Source organism: Sinocyclocheilus anshuiensis, unplaced genomic scaffold, assembly GCF_001515605.1.
Source record: "Sinocyclocheilus anshuiensis isolate Anshui unplaced genomic scaffold, SAMN03320099.WGS_v1.1 scaffold43, whole genome shotgun sequence".
NCBI classification, from domain to species: domain Eukaryota; kingdom Metazoa; phylum Chordata; class Actinopteri; order Cypriniformes; family Cyprinidae; genus Sinocyclocheilus; species Sinocyclocheilus anshuiensis.
In genome coordinates, this window is record NW_015549580.1 from 1,985,284 (window position 1) to 2,002,610 (window position 17,327).

The 17,327-nt window shown below is 36.8% G+C and overlaps 1 protein-coding gene across 1 annotated transcript in view; it reads left to right on the forward strand.

Moving 5' to 3' along the window:
- The window catches only part of LOC107657719 (polypeptide N-acetylgalactosaminyltransferase 1), a 57,864-nt gene that overhangs the window by 17,770 nt on the left and 22,767 nt on the right, over positions 1-17,327 (forward strand). Inside the window, exons 4-6 of the mRNA XM_016445939.1 lie at positions 3,571-3,737; positions 10,365-10,572; positions 12,037-12,207. Of these exons, the coding sequence (XP_016301425.1) occupies positions 3,571-3,737; positions 10,365-10,572; positions 12,037-12,207 (546 nt within the window). The remainder of the gene's footprint in view (positions 1-3,570; positions 3,738-10,364; positions 10,573-12,036; positions 12,208-17,327) is intronic.

Below are 17,327 nucleotides of genomic sequence, written 5' to 3' on the forward strand. Positions count from 1 at the left end.
AAACTTTAAAGGCTGAACGAATGACTGACAGCCACAGCGGAGAAAAGAGTTTGTGTGAACTTTAATGTAAGGACTTAAATATTCATATGTAGCTCACATTAAGCTATCGTATGGCTTCAGAAGTAACACAGAATAATTCGCACAATCGGAAAAAAGATACCCTATCCGAGAAAAATGGCACTATCGGAGCCGATACCCGGCTATCGGATCGGCGCATCCCTAATTAATATCAGTTATCAATAATTCTTGTCTAGTACCATTCAAAAGTTTGGGGTTGGTACATTTATATACATATATATATATATATATATATATATACAATTATATATTTATTTAAAAAATAAGGCTCACCAAGGCTGTATTTATTTGATCAAAAATACAGTAAACTGTAGTACTGTCAAATATTACTACAATTTAAATAGCTGTTTCTATTTTAATATATTTTCAATTGTAATTTATTCCTGTGTAATTTATTCCTGTGTCACATGATCCTTTAGAAATCATGCTACTGTAATATGCTGATTTGATGCTCAAGTATCATTTATTATTATTATCAAATGTTGAAACAGGTTTTTCAGAATTCTTTTGTGAATAAAAATTTGTAAAGAACAACATTTATTTAAATACATTTATATAAATATAAATTTATAACAATGTGAAAGTCTTTGCTGTCACTTTTAATCAATTTAATATCAGTTTCTTCAAAAATGCTGACAGAAACATGAGAGGTCTGTGGGTAAAAACGTGGCTTCACAACCGATTGAAAGTTTATTTCAGCTGCCTTACACAAGTACACAAAGTTTTGACCAAATAAAAACGTAAAAATTAGTCCAATGTGGACATTAATCCACAATTGCCCTTTGTAGTCTGTTTTGGATTATGTAGCCAGCCGTGACAGCAGCTGACTGTTTTTGTATTTTCATTTGCTGTTTTGATTCTGTTCTTTGATATGATGAAGGCGCTGGTCAGAGAGATTTGGATTTAGCATGTGTTTGTTTGAGATTACAATGACTTTGAGAACTGATGACTAACCGGTCCTGTGTGTCCTCTGACTGTTATCTCTGCTTTAGAGGGAGAGGAAAAGTAAAAGAGAAAGACTGTCCTCAAATATTCCTCCAAAACACACACACACAGCCAAAAATGTGTGTAAAATCGCAGTGAGCTGCATCATTGGACTAACTCAGTCTAGTAGGATGTCCTGTAAATGACTGAATAACTACAGCTCACATTTTTCTTCCACTGCATCTCTCAGATTTGGCCTGAGGAGTCTGATAAAAAAAATCCTGTATAATAATGTGTGTATGTTTGTGTGTGTGTGTGATGGAACAGTTCTACGGACCTACGGCTGTTTTTATATCTCTCTGATTGCACCAAATATATCCAATTATTCCTAGGGTCTGAGAAATGTGATTTTGTGCTTGTCTAGTGTCTCTAAGGGTTTGTGCGAGCATGTGTGTGTTTCATCTTTGATTCCTTCCATCTTTTGATCAGCCATTCGTTTCCACATTGTCGCAGCTATTTTAGGCTGATTTAGCTTTTGCTCTTAGACACACACGCACACACACACACACACACACACACACACATAAAGCCATGGCCAGACATATGCTACCTCACCCACTCAGCTCACTCATACTTTGATGGTGTCTGTGCTGATTGGAGGGAAGGGATGCATGATCTCTCTGCTTTGCAAAATTGATTTTTATAGAGAGACAGAAAATCTAGGAGAACGGACACCAAGAAATGAGAGCGAAATCTGTGCTTCCTTTTAATCAAGCAGGTAGCAGGGCTGACCAATGAGACACCTCGGCTGCAAATTAAACCGTTGTCTGGGGTCCTGAGAGTTGACATCAGGTTAATGAATTTAAAAAGAGCAGTCTGTGTGTTTCCAGATGACGAGTTTAAGAAAGATGGGGCCGGGAGGTTCTGTGTTACTGCAGTGAAGGGACATGATGGGCTACAAACCTTATTTAATTAAGTGTGATAGCAAATAGGTCGAAAGGTGTCTTGCCGCTTTTGTCTCTCTTTTAATGTTTTAGTGTTATTGTTTTTTGTGTAAGTTATTATTATTAATTTCGAGCATTGTAGTTATATTTTGCTTCTGAATGTGGTTTGGTGCTTGATGTTTTGTCTTTTTGGGTGATCGCAGGCCAAAATCCCCCAGCTGTGCTTGGGCAAACAGGAAATTAGGCAGGAAGTGGAAGCGTGTGTCCCACTTTAGCTCTCCAGATACAACAAACACTGGCTTTCCTGTTCCTACCACAGCATAGATTGGCACAGTGACCTGCGCTTACATAATCAACAATTCAGTCCGTATTCTGGAATCCAAGAAAGACTGAAATCTCTCTTTCTCCCTCTTTTATTAAATTCATTGTGTGTTTTATTGGAATGAAAAACCATCTTATTGTCAGAGCATTTCCAACAACAAATAAAATACAATGGAATAACTACTGAGAAAGTATCTAACAATGTAATTAACAAAACATGGTTAAATGAAGTGACCTTAATTTAACAGAACTTAAAGGAATAGTTCGGTGGTGCCCCTAAAGGGACATAGTGATGGGAAAAAAAATTAGATGGAGGAAAAATCGTATTTCAAATGTTTTTTTGTTCCCCTGAGAAAATTTTTGAAAGCGAATGCAAAGTTTTTTGGGAGAAGGTTTTTCGTGCAACGCAAAAGTTTTGTGAGGGAATGCAAAGGTTATGTAAGTAAATGAAAAGTTTTTTGGGAAACGCAAAACTTTTGTGAGCATACGCAAAAGCAGTTTATGCTTTCATGCTAATATGCAATAAGCATTCTTCCCATCTCTTAATATTTTCCATCATCGTGTCCCTTTAGGGGCTCCATATAGTTCACCCAAAAACCATCTGAAATTTGAAGTCCTGAATCATTTACTGAATATGTTTTCCTTTTTATTTGTGCAACTTAAACATGCTCATATTCAAATTTGGTGTGTCACGATAGTTTATAAGACAGAAGAACCAATCACATTGTCATCATTGACATGACATGGCCCATTTATTTTCATTGTATGAAAGCAGCAACATTCTTCTATGCTTCTGTTGTGTTTAGACATATTTTTAGATGAACTGTTCCTTTAAGAAGAATGAGCTAAAGATAAAGACTAGATAGAAGTGCTAATAACGGCAATATTAAATCTCTTTCTTGTTTCTGTTGGTGAATACTAATGCTTAACTCATTCACACTGAATATTACACCATACCATAAGGTGTGACCAAACCTGCCAAAGTCACAAACATTCATTCAGACTCTCTGTCATCATTTATTCCAGTGTCATCTGTTTTTAGAGCTCCTCACACAAGATGAGACGCATTCACAGTCTCTCCAGCAGCTCTCCACTCACCGTGTCTTCATAACGGCCTGTGTTTCTGATAAGTGCTAATCTCCTCTTGTCTCAGACAGAGCTCTCTGCAGCTCTTCAGACCCTGTGCGGTCTGTTCATTTGTGTGCTCAGGAGGGAAGAGAGTTTAGAAGAATGTACTGTAGCTCTTTATCTTGATTGTCTGCAAGTTTTGTCCATTCTCATTGGCTAGTTTTGTGTTTTGCAGGTGTAAAACAAAGGTGTATCTAGACGATCTCCCACGCACCAGTGTGGTGATTGTGTTCCATAATGAAGCATGGACCACTTTGCTCCGAACGGTCCACAGCGTCATCGACAGGTCACCGAGACACCTGCTAGAGGAAATCGTGCTGGTGGATGACGCCAGTGAGAGAGGTGAGTGTGTGCACTAGGTTTGGGGACCAAATGTTTCCACAAGGATAATAGAACCTGAAATCACCTACACTGTGGAGAGCCAAGGGTCATAAGTTTAACAGCTTTGGAAACATGTCTTAATGAAAATATAAAAATGTTTTTGTGAGGTCATTGAAAAGTTCCCACCATGTAAGGAAGAATGTGCGTGTGTGTGTGTTTGCTGAAGCATTTTCTTGTTTGTTAAAGTGACAGTTCACCCTAACATTCTGTCATCATTTATTCACCCTCATGTTGTTAAAAACCTGTATGACTGACTGTCTTCTTTGGAACAGAAAATTAGAAATTTAGAAGAACGTTCATGCTGCTCTTTTCTATACAATGATAGTGGATGGGGCTCCAAATGATAAAAAAATGAACCATAATAGTAGTCTATAGGATATATGTGACCCAGGACTACAAAACCAGTCTTAAGTCGCTGGGGTATATTTGTAGCAATAGCCAAAAATACATTGTATGGGTCAAAATTATAGATTTTTTTTTTATGCCAAAAATCATTAGGATATTAAGTAAAGATCATGTTCCATGAAGATATTTTGTAAATTTCCTACTGTAAATATATTAAAACTTAATTTTTGTTTAGTAATATGCATTGCTAAGAACTTCATTTGGACAAATTTAAAGGCGATTTTCTCAATATTTAGATTTTTTTTGCACGTTGCAAGTTATGACAATTTGATTATGAATCTTGGATGAATTGTTCACAGTTAGATCAATAACATACCTGTCATTCCGACAGATGTGTGTGGTGTTAAATGCTGAGAGTGAATGATAGCACAGAAATCTCTCGCATACACAAATAAATGCTCTCACACAGATCTCGAAGTTAAGATGAGGACATTGTACTGCAGCGCTCCGGAGATAATGACATGGTTTTGTTTCCACTCTTTGAAAATGCCTGTCTCATGTCAGCTCTGCTTTCACTGTGTGTGTATGTGTGTGTTTGTGTGCGGTGAAAGGGAACAGAACACATCTGGAGGAAAAAGATGGCCGGTGACCTTGTTGCTTATTAATGTCAATAATGAAATGTGATTTAGGCACTGGAAAGCGAGCGTGTTTGTTAAGACAGATTTATACAGAGAGAGAGTGTGTGTATGTTAAGCCTGACGTCTCTGACTAGCTCTATTGTGTGTCTACTGCTGTGTGGGTTTGCGGCTCTAGTCTCTTTATCATTATCTGCTGCACTAACCTGTAATTTGGCTAGATTATGGGATTAGTGGATTAGTAGGTGTAATGAATACATACCTGAAATTATATTGTCTTTAGCCCACATGTACACACACACACACTCACATATACACTAATGTTAAAAGTGGGGGTCCTGTGAAAACCACCAGTATTTTTAGCATAGGGATCCACTTTATATTGGTACCATATCGATTATCAGCCAATATAAGTTTTTTTTTTAATGTATTGATATCAGTTAATATTGGATACATTTAGGCTGATATCAGATATTTAATTGTACATGCTCCTCTCTGTTTTTACATTTAGGTTACCTTTGATATCATCGCTCACTTAAAAAATGAAAAAAATTTGAATAACTAATAAAATCTTTTACAAATCTCTAAATGATAAATATCAATGTATGTTATAATATAGCATTTAAAACTGTTTATTTAGATTTTTCTGTTTTATTTCTAATTCTTTTTAGACATTTTTTTACTTTTTATAAAATGCAAAATAGAATTTAATAAAAATAGAATATTAAATAGAATTTAATATCTGCCATTTATCAGTTATTGGCCATAACATGAAAATAATTATCGCCTTGTTGGTATTGGCCAGAATTTTATTGCCAGTGCATCTCTATCTTTGAATATGCAAATCATTATTAGACCTATTAGAACCACTCGAGAGCTATTAACTAATTGTGATAAAGAAAAGCTTCTACATATTTCTAGCTCTCTTATATACTGTGCATCTCATCTGGTGTGGTTTAAATTTGATTAACTTCTAAATTATATATACATTAGTCTATTGAGCCTAACACCTTACTCTAAAACTCATTAAAATGTCAAAATGACTAATTTCAAACGATAAATCAAATTATCATATGCATTTCTCCTGCTCTGCAGTGAATCCTGGGAAATCTGATTTAGCTGGTGTCATACTTATTAGAGTAATTATTCAATCCAGGTGTAGACAGACCTGCACTTGATTCTACTGACATTTTTTTTTTCCATAGCCCTGAATCATTTTCTCCATCACTGCACAGCCGCCGTCTCTCCCCCGTATTGATGTGAGTGCCGAGTGTTGAGGCAGTGACACGACCAAAAACACTGAACATTTATGATAGTATAGTGAAACAAAGACAGTGAGTGATAATGCTGATGTCCAGCATTTTGTCATGTATTTTGTGGTAGAATGCCATGAAGCAACAGTGAAGCTTTGTGATGGATCAGGTTAACATGTAGTTTCCTGTTGATTTTTAAACTCTAACAAAGAACTTGGAGATAAGATAAGATAAAAAAGAAACTGACAATAAATGTGACCCTAGACCACAAAACCAGTCTCTGGGGTATATTTGTAGCAATAGCCAAAAATACATTGAATGGGTCAAAATTATCGATTTTTCTTTTATGCCAAAAATCATTAGGATATTAAGTAAAGATCATGTTCCATGAAGATATTTTGTATACTTCAGTTTTGATTAGTATTATGCATTGCTAAGAACTTCATTTGGACAACTTTAAAGGTGATTTTCTCAGTATTTAGATTTTTTTGCACCCTCAGATTCCAGATATTCAAATAGTTGTATCTCGGCCAAATATTGTCCTATCCTAACAAACCATACAACAATAGAAAGCTTATTTATTCGGCTTTCAGATGATGTATAAAGCTCAATTTCAATCTAAAAAAAATAAAAAATTGACACCTAAGACTGGTTTTGTGGTCCACGGTCACAAATTATAAATTGATCTGTCTACATGATTACATGGTACAGTTCATTTGTTTAATTTAAATTTAATTGTATTTAGGAAAGCACGGTCTTTAAGAATAAACAAACTGAATAAATATAATTATTTTGTCAAATTTCTGGAGAGACATCCAAAACAAAACAATTCAATTTTGTGAAAAGCCTAAAGTACACCCAAAATTTACTCAGAAATTACTATCATGTTGTTTTAAATGTGTATTACTTGCTTTCATTTGTGAAACACAAAATAAGATATTTTAAAGAAAGTGTCAAGAGTGAAAGTCAGTGAGGACTAAAACAAAATCGGTCCTTCACTGTATGGATAAAAGAGGCATTTTTCAAAATATCATCTTATATGTTTCAAATAAATAAGAAAGTCATGCACTTTTGGAATGACATGAGGGTACTGTAGAAAATGATGACTGAATTTTTTTTGAGTGAAGTGTCCCTTTAAAGATCAACTGGGTTGAGACAGTAGCAATATATTTTCATGTTTTAAGTTCATTCTTGTAGGCTGTGTTGAAGGACACACCAAGTGTTTTTGCACTTGCAGTCCTGGTTACGCCACTGACTCTGAGTGACCCGAGAGGTCAGAAGCGTTTCAGCTGACTGTAGAAATGGGTCCGGCGGGGGTGTACAGCTCCTGGGTAACCATTCACTCACAAACACAGACAGCAGCCAGCTGCTGAGAGAACTGTGATGTGATGACACAAACACACATACAAAAACTTATATGAACACATACATCGAACTCTGTTTGGAAACTTGCTGTTACTTTTTTAATAGGATAGTAGAGGAGGATGAAACGTTCATGCCGGAGTTCGTGAGGGACTGCAAGGGGTTTGTGAGTTGATGAAAAGCTAATAATGAATGAATTAATGAAAATATTAAATTAAAATAAATAATAATTTAAAAATCAAAATAAAATACTTTAAAAAAAAAAAGATATTTTGTTTACCTGCATGTCATGTGACCATTATGTGACATCAAAGAACCATAAATATGCACGTTTGTTAAATTATTGAAATAAAATGTAAAATCTCTGGGGGAGGGGGACTTCAAGTAAATATTTAGGCCTAAGTGGTTTAACTGACAAAAATCTTTGGGAATCCCTGCTCTAGGCTATTGCAACATGAATAGCTTATTTAACATGTTCAATAGTTTGAGACATAAAGCTGTTTTATATCAGTGAATATCTGCTAACTTCAAACCTTCATTCATTGGAAACACTGACCTTCCAGATTCAGAAGAGCACTATTTATCTGAAGGACATGCTACAGAAAAAAAACTTTATCCCCTTTTCTCCCTTTGTCCTCTGTATTTTTTTCACTGTATTGATTCTCTCTTTCTCTCGATATATGGTTTGTAACGGAAGGTAAATAGTGAATGTAACTGCTAAGATCTATGTTTTCCTCATTAGCGATTTTATAGATGTGTGTCTGCCTTGTACTATTTCTTGTACTATTTTTGTATGCAAGTTAGTTCATATTTTATCTGTGTGTTGTTGACTACAGGAACTTTAGTACACTACTTTAGGACAGTGATTAAATAATAACACATTTCTGGGTGAACTATCCCTTTAAGATCAGAAGTAGGGTATCGAAACCATTATTACCTCAGTATAAAAGCTATACAAGTCGATTAAAGTGTTCGCCCTGACAACAAAAGCACAGTTGGAGTAACTGTAGCCACATCAGAATTTAGTCTGTAGGTGAGAGACTGCAGAGACATTGACAGTGTTCATGCAAGAGTGCTTTGAAGCTTCATTGAAGCCCGTGTGGTACACACACACAACCACAAACACACACTCCTGTCTAACCATTGCAACATTTTGACAGATGCAAAAAAGACACATCGATGTCTTCTTCTCTCACTCCGTCACACCCACACACACACACATGCACCAGTTCATTCAGTAATAGATTGACTGCGCAGGACACGTCCTGCATAAGAATAGCTCCCAGCCCCCCTCCTCCCTCATCTGTGCTAATCCGCCTCTCCTGTGGAGATATAAAGACCCAAATTCTTCCTCTCATCTTTCTGCCACTCAATTTTGTCCTCTAATGATGTCCTCTCTCGTTCTCCTTCTCTCTCTTTCCGCCCACTCTCTTCCTCCCCTTTATTTCCACTTAAATGACTAGAGGAGTAAGGCAAGATATTGATTTACGTATGCATAGATTTACTCACGTGTATGCAGAGAGTGATGTGTGTTCATTTGAGTGGAGCATCCATTTGACTTGTTTTAAACAACATGTAATGGAGTTTGCAATGCATTTAATTTACATAATTTGACATTTGTGCCTTAAAGTGGGAAATATTGCAGAACTGAACTTAATTGTTCAGGTTGTCAGGTTGTCTGTATGTGTGAAGAAGTTATAGAGACAAATCACCAGATAATGACATGAAAACAGAAAATAAGTGTTTTCTTTCCTGGCTGAATGTGAAACTCTTTTGTCTTTCTGATTCTGGAGTGTTTTAGGGGGGGTCGCTGGCATGAGAAACCCCTGCTGCTCCTGCTGTCTTTGTAGTTCTGAGCATTCTGTTCTGTTCCACATATCACACCTCAAATAAAGCATGAGAAAGCAGATAAACCCGCCGTGAGACTGTAATGCACAGACATGTCCTCCCGTCAGATCTCTTAACAGCTTGTAATTGGATCTGTGGTTGTGTTTGCCATACGTATATAGATTTTTTTGGACAGATTTGGACCAGCGTACAGATTTTATTTGTTGCTTTCATTAAAGAAATCTCTAACACTAACATGAAAATTCCATCATCTACTTATCCTCATGTTGTTAACAATATTGCGTTGAACAACAAGAGGCCTTTGAGTCAAAAAGTTTAAGAACCAGTGACTTACAAAATATATGTACCATCTTAACCATAAATGGTACTCAATGTTGATGTTTCACAGGCTTCTTCTGTATTGTTTCACAGTTTCAGTCTGACCTTTATTCTTCCTGAACAACACAGTTTGAATAATCTTTTCAGGCCATTCAGTGGCTTTGAGCTTATTTGATCAAAACAGACAGCATTGGAATCCCACAGCAGTAACTTTAGATCTGTATTTAAAGATGGCTGCTGCAGCTGAGGATGTTGTTCAGCATGAGCTGAGAGCTATGTTAAAGCGTTGTTTTCACAGCAGATTCTGATGTAGAGCAATACTTGATTTATGATTGAAGTGGGGGGAAATTATTAAAGAAAGGTTTCCCGTACATTGGCAAGACAAAGAACATGCCTCGTCACACAGTTTTTGAGCAATAATTGTTATATTTCAAGAGCTTCACTTTGTTTGGCCACAGTGTGAAAAAAGTTGTAGGCAGCTACATAAAAAATACACTTTTTAAGGGCAATATAAACCATCAGCTGACAGGAGGCATTGAGCAGTTGAAGAGAGGTAATCAACAAAACAGTTATAAATGTTCACCTAATTAATATTCTCACCTAATTAATAATCATGAGCCAGGCTGCTAAGGTTTATAATGTGCAGATCGTGCCTTAGTTCATGGCTAAGACATGTATTCAGTGTCTGTGGTTTGCATCTAGAATGTTTTCCCTTTGCTAAACATCCACTGATGGATATTGAATGAAATTATGAATATGATTTTGAGCTATATAATCTATATATAATTCGTGTTTATGTGAAGTTAAGTGTATAATTGTGCATGTAGACTTCCTGAAGAGGCAGTTGGAGCAATATGTGCGGAAGTTGGAGGTTCCTGTCAGGGTGATACGGATGGAGCAGCGTTCAGGCCTGATTCGCGCTCGGTTGAAGGGGGCGTCCATATCCACAGGTCAGGTGATTACCTTCCTGGATGCCCACTGTGAATGCACCACTGGCTGGCTAGAGCCTCTGCTCGCTCGCATCAAACTTGACAAGTAAGTACTACTACTTTCAATATGCAACACTTTAAGATATTAACTTGAAAATTTCAACATTGTAACCCTGGAAACCTAAGCTAACTTTTCTCCCCTAGAATGTGCTGCTGGATACACTGGATGTGGGTTGTAATAGTATGTGGGATCTGTTTTTGTGAATTAAAAATTGTGAAAATTTGATTTTAGTTATAATTTAGTTCTACTAATTAATCTCTAATTTAAATCTACTAGTCTACCACTATAGACTAATTACTGGTCTATAATAATTATTAGTACCTTTATATAAAACAATTACATAATGTACACAATATACAGTACTGTAATTGCATATAAAGATAACAAAAAAATATGATACAAAATGGATGAATCGAATGATAAATAAATAAATAAAAACTGCTCACAAACAGTGCATTCGCATTTTAAGTATGAGGATAAATCTCCAAACTCGTTAACAACAAATAACATCATATCTGTGTGTGTGTGTATGTGTGTTTTGGTCTGCACCAATGGAACACTAACCAGATGTGATGTTCTTCAGTCTGGCGTCTCCTCAAAACTCAATGTGCATGTTTGAAGATACAATAGACACTGACTCGCATGTCACTCACTTTATAAATGTGAAGAGTGTGAGTTATTTATTTGTGATGTTGCAAGATTTTTTTTTTTTCTGACTTAGTGTTAGTGGTTGGGAAATAGCATTCTACTAGTGGATTGATAGCTCACACATATATTCGGTCACAAACACGAAAAATGTTACACCCAGCACATGCCTTTCATTTCATTTCTGCAATTTGTGGTGGAACATAAAAACAAACCAGTAATTTTCGCACACACTTTCTTTTCCGCCCTTTTGGCATGTTGATTTGCAAAGAGCGGAGCAATCAATAGCTTTTAGAGTTTAGTTTTTTCCCCAGTGCTTTATTACATTTTTGTAGTTTGGTTTCACAGGCTGCATTTGTGTCTGAAATGGAGAACTTGTAAGGTATAGAAAGATGAACTCCCTGTCATCTGATTTCGATTCTTTGAAGATATATGCGGAGAGTATTTCTCCCCTCTTCTAAACGTGCACATGCCCACATACACATGCTGATTCTCTGTGTTGTCTTGCCTCGGGCGGCCTGTTGGGGCATCATTAGCAGATGAAGCTTCAGTATGCTGAATTTAGGAAAGGAAAGTGTGCCTGCAGTGCCTGAGTGTGTGTGTGCGCGATCAATTCTCATCGCCTGGGTTAGCATCACAGTGGGCTGCTTGGTGCTGATTGATAACACAAATTTAGCGAGACGTCCCCTCTGATATGTGTCTGCATCTGTTTGAGTAAAGAGAGGTGTGTCTGAGCATGTGCCAGCTGAATTCAAAATAAAAAAGGGACGTTCTGTGGCGGACAAAACGTATTCATTCAGGTGGATGAGGTCAAAGCAGTGAAAGTGCACTGCTAATATAATTTGTGTGTATGTGTTTTCACAGGAAAACTGTAGTGTGTCCCATCATTGATGTGATCAGCGATGACACGTTTGAGTACATGGCAGGCTCTGATATGACATATGGTGGGTTCAACTGGAAGCTGAACTTCCGCTGGTATCCGGTACCACAGAGAGAGATGGATCGCAGGAAAGGAGACAGAACGCTGCCTGTCAGGTAACAAACTGAAATGCTTATCATGCAGTCAGACAAGAGAATCAGGATTAAATAGCTATGATAAACCTTACCGTGTCCAATCTAAAGTCAAATGTCCATGGAATTAACTACCATACTAGTCTTAAAGGGATAGTTCTCCTAAAAATTCAAATTCTGTTAGATTTTTTTATAATTGGATTTGTTTTTTTATTCAGCAAAGATGACCTGAACTCAGAAGCAGTTCAGAATTGTAATATAAGTAACACAACTTCTCCGTTCCCTTCATCAGGGAACGAGGGTTACCATACGTAACTGAGATGTTTCCTTTCATTTGGTCACTTTGACATTATGTAAAAGTTCCGACAGTAGGGGTCCCTATACTAAAAATGACAGTTGAGAAGTCCTAGATGTAACGTTGAATAAGCCAGATGTCGAGAATGGGAATGCGAATGCCCACTTCCATAAGAGGGGCAAGGGCAGCCTCCACGACTTTCGTGAAGACGCGAGGAGACAGGGACAGCCCGAAGTGAAGAACTTTGTACTAATAAGCCTGTCCTTCAAAGACCGAAGTCTGAGTTTTGGAAGGATTGAGACGTGAAAGCACGCGTCCTTCAGGTCTATTTCCGCAAACCGATCTTGGCACCTGGCTCAGCACTCTTAGGTCTAAGATTGGTTTGAGACCCCCACCCTTCTTGGGTACATCTAAGGTTCGCTACAAGGCCTTTCATGGGTTCCTAGCATCCTGAGGACGGGCTGGCAGTGCCACCTTCCTGCGAGTGACTGGCCGCTGTTCAGGCTTGACTGCTGGCCCAGGCTGTTGCAGGGCCTCAGCAGTCCTCGCAGGGGGCCGTCCCTGGCGATGAACAGACGGAAGCTGCTGCTTCGGGGGTGCAGTGGTAGAACCTGACGAGGCAGGCCTCCGTTTCTTAACCGTGGAGAATTGCTGCGCAAATTCTTCAACGGTGTCACCAAGAGACCAACCTGAGAAATGGGGACGTCGAGAAAGTGCACTTTCTCAGCATCCTGCATCTCTGCCAGGTTGAGCCACAGGTGGCGCTCCTGGACCACAAATGTGGACATCGCCCTCCCCAGATCATGTGCCGTGACCTTCATAGCCCGGAGGGCAAAGTCAGTCACCGAACGCAGTTCCTGCATGCTCTGGGTTGGGACCACCCTTGTGCAGACCCTGGCCTGAACACCTGCAGGACAGCCATGGTATACAGAGCAGACACAGCTTGTCCAGAAGCAGTACAAGCTCTTACCACAAGGGATGAGGTAACTTATATGCTCTGGACAAGAGTCCCAGATGGCCACTCCAGGTGGCGGCGTTTTGCGTGCAAAATGCACCACAATCACACTCTCCACTCAGGGGACCCCCGTGTATTCCCTCGCTGGACCGCTGTCAAGGGTGGTGAGAGCGGAGGAACCAGTGCATCGTTTTATGGCAGAAAGGTGCCTTCCATGATTTCATCAGTTCCTCGTGCACCTCCGGGAAGAAAGAAACTGGGGCGGAGCACAGCTCAATGTCGCGCTCTGTCTCCAAGAACCAATCATTCAAACGAGAGCGCTCAGGACAGGGTAGAAGATTCCACTCAAGCCTGATGCTCTCTGCTGCCCGGGTAAGCACTGCTGCCATCTCAGCGTCAGGCTCAAACCAATGCACAGCACCCGGAAGTGGCAGTTTAGTCGAGTCATCCGCTTCCGATCGGTCAGACCCACCCTCCGATGCTGTGAGAGACAACTCATCTTCATCGCGAACACTTGTAGTTGGAGGAACGAGAGGTCCACGGGAATTCATCTGGCTGAACCGCTCCCGCAACATCTCCTTGGTCTCCTTCAGTTCACATCATCATGCCATAGATCCAACGATGAGGAGATTGAGAGGTGAATGCAGTGCTGCTCCCAGAGAGATGCTGCATCAGGTCAGAAGAACAGAACGAGTGAGCAAATGCCACGCTGGCCTATTTATACCTGGATGTCCAGGGCGTGGCCAGCTATGCAAATTTTGCTCACCAAATTCATTGGCCTTTTCTCAATGTTTTTTTTTTAATTTTTTATATAGAGTACACAACATTTATCAACAATATGTACAATGTCATCTGAACATACAGAACAAAAGAAAAAGAAGAAGAAAAAGATAAAGAAAAAATAAAAATTGGAAAAAGGGGAAAAAAACAAAAACATGAGGGTAAGATATTAATGTATATTTCAATTAGAGTATACAAATTAAAGTCATTACAAATTGAAGTTGTTCTTCTTGCTTTCTTATTTACAGAGGATGAAATAGTATTAAGATACATTTTAAATTCTTTAAAAAAAACAAGAAAAATTGGTTTGTTGTTGGTAAATTTACATTTATGGATATAGAATTTGCCAAGAAAATAAATTAAATTTATAACAAAACAAGCTTTGTTTTTATTAGAATCAGAATCAAAGTGTCCAAAAATAATATCTTTAAAAGTAACCGATAAATCTTGTTGGATATTATCTTTAATAAATGTTTCAATATCTTTCCATAGATGTTCAGTATAGAAACATGACCAAAATAAATGATAGACAGTTTCTGTGTGAACTTGGCAAAATGAGCATCTTGTATCAATATTGGTTTTATATTTAATCATAAAATTAACTATTTCCATTTACATATAACATTTGAACCATCTTACAGAAATAATCACCAAAGCCTATTTTTTTAAGTGCTTGAAATAAAAAAACATGTTCTAAAGTATCAAAGGCTTTATAATAATCTAAGAAAAAGATGAAGCTGTCATTATAAATTATATCAGAATAATCTAAAATGTCTAATATTAATCTTATATAGTAATTTTTAAAGATTCCTGTTGGTATCGCTCCCATAACTATGGCAAATTCTTTGGGAGTAACTGGCATATCTGGCATATAAAGAAATTCTGCGTAAGTCATTAGTAAACCTTTGTTGTTAAATAGCTGACAAACTAAAAGTAATCCGTTATTAAACCACTGATCAAAAAATAAAGTTCTATTTTTGTATAAAATATTTTGATTGTTCCAAATAAAGAATTTATGGGGAGTGAAATTATGTTTATATATTAAAGCCCATGCCAAAAGTACCTGTTGGTGGAAATTTGAAAGTTTGATAGGAATTTTTGATAAGTTGTAGTTGCACATCAGTAAAAATCGTATACCTCCAATATATGAAAAAGCTTGTTGAGGGAAAATATTCCAGATGGAGTTTTGATTATTCAAATATTGATGAAGCCAATTTATTTTGAAAGTGTAATTTAAAGAACTAAAATCAATAACATTTAAGCCACCTTTGTTGTAAGAATTTAAAATAACAGACTTCTTCATATAATGGCTTTTGTTTTTCCAGACAAAATCTGTTAGAGCTCTATCAACCAATTTACATAGGCTTATCTACATAAAGAGATTGGGCCGCATAAGAGAGGCGTGAAAGTCCCTCAGCCTTAGTGAGCAAAACTCTTCCTTTAATAGATAGATCCCTTTGAAGCCAGCAATTAAGTTTTTTCTTTGTTTTTTCAATAATCGGATTAAAGTTTGTTGCACATCTTTTTTCTTTAGTTATTTCTATACCAAGATATTTAACAGTGCTTTTAACAGCTATGCCACAGATTGAAGAGACATTACAACTTTTAATGGGAAATAATTCACATTTATCAATATTAAGGTTTAGACCAGAAGCTTTAGAAAATGACTGAAGAGTATTTAAGGCTATTGAGATTTGAGAGGAGTCTTCTAAAAACAATGCTGTGTCATCAGCTAATTGACTAATGATTAATTCTGCATTTCCAACAGTGATGCCTTTTAGGTTACTCCTTTTAATATGTAAATTAAGAAATTGCACTGCAATTAAGAACAGATAAGGAGACACTGGGCATCCTTGACGCACACCACGATTTAGAGAAAACCTGGGAGAGGTACCGTTTTTTAGTTTAATTGAACTATTTCCATTTACATATAACATTTTAACCATCTTACAGAAATAATCACCAAAGCCTATTTTTTTAAGTGCTTGAAATAAAAAAACATGTTCTAAAGTATCAAAGGCTTTATAATAATCTAAGAAAAAGATGAAGCTGTCATTATAAATTATATCAGAATAATCTAAAATGTCTAATATTAATCTTATATTATTAGATATGTATCTATCTGGCATAAAGCCAGATTGTGTTTCATCAATAATAGAATGTAATACTCCTTTTAATCTTTTGGCCAGTACTAAAGCAATTATTTTATAATCATTGTTTAATAACGTTATTGGACGCCAATTATCTAATAAAGTAATATTTTTACTTGGCTTGGGAATTAAAGTGATCAGTCCTTGACATAATGTAGGTGGAAGAAAAGATTTATTTATGCTTTCCTTAAAGACGTCTAACAAAAAAGGGGCAATGTTTTTACTGAACATATGATAGAATTCTGATGTTACCAGGGGATTTATTCATTTTTAAAGATTTAATTGCTTCCTCAATTTCTTTTAAAATAATGGGAGAATCGCAAATGGCTTGATCAATGCTACTTAATTGACTAATGGAAAATAACGTCTCAAAAAAATCATGAGCATGCTGTTTGTTAAATTTAGATGTGTACAAATCGTGATAGAATTTGGCACAGAAATTGGTAATGGTCTTTTGGTCTTCACAGAGAGATCCATCAATTATAAGCTTTCCAATCAGATTTTTTTTAATTTGTTGTTTTTCTAGTCTAAAAAAATAAGAAGAGTTTTGTTCACCTTCCTCAATCCATCTTTTCCATGATCTAACAAATGCTCCCTCAGCCTTTTGTTTATAAAACTCATCTAACGCATTTTGATGATGAGCAAGCTCAACTTTTTCAGCATCAGACAGAACCATTTTAGATAGAAGATTTGAGATTTTACATATTATAATACATATAATACTCTCTTCATTTTTTTTTCTTTTTAGTCAGTTTGCTACTAAAAGTACGCAAGTATTTACCAATTTCATACTTCGCCAATTCCCAATTACTACAAAAATTATTTCCCTTATTAGCTTTTCCCAATAATTAGTGATTATAAAATGAATTTTATCCTTTACTTCCTTGTACTTAAGCAATGAAATATTCAACTTCCAATATGTTGTAGTTCTTTGTAAATTAGCAGTATCTGAAAGAGGAATGCA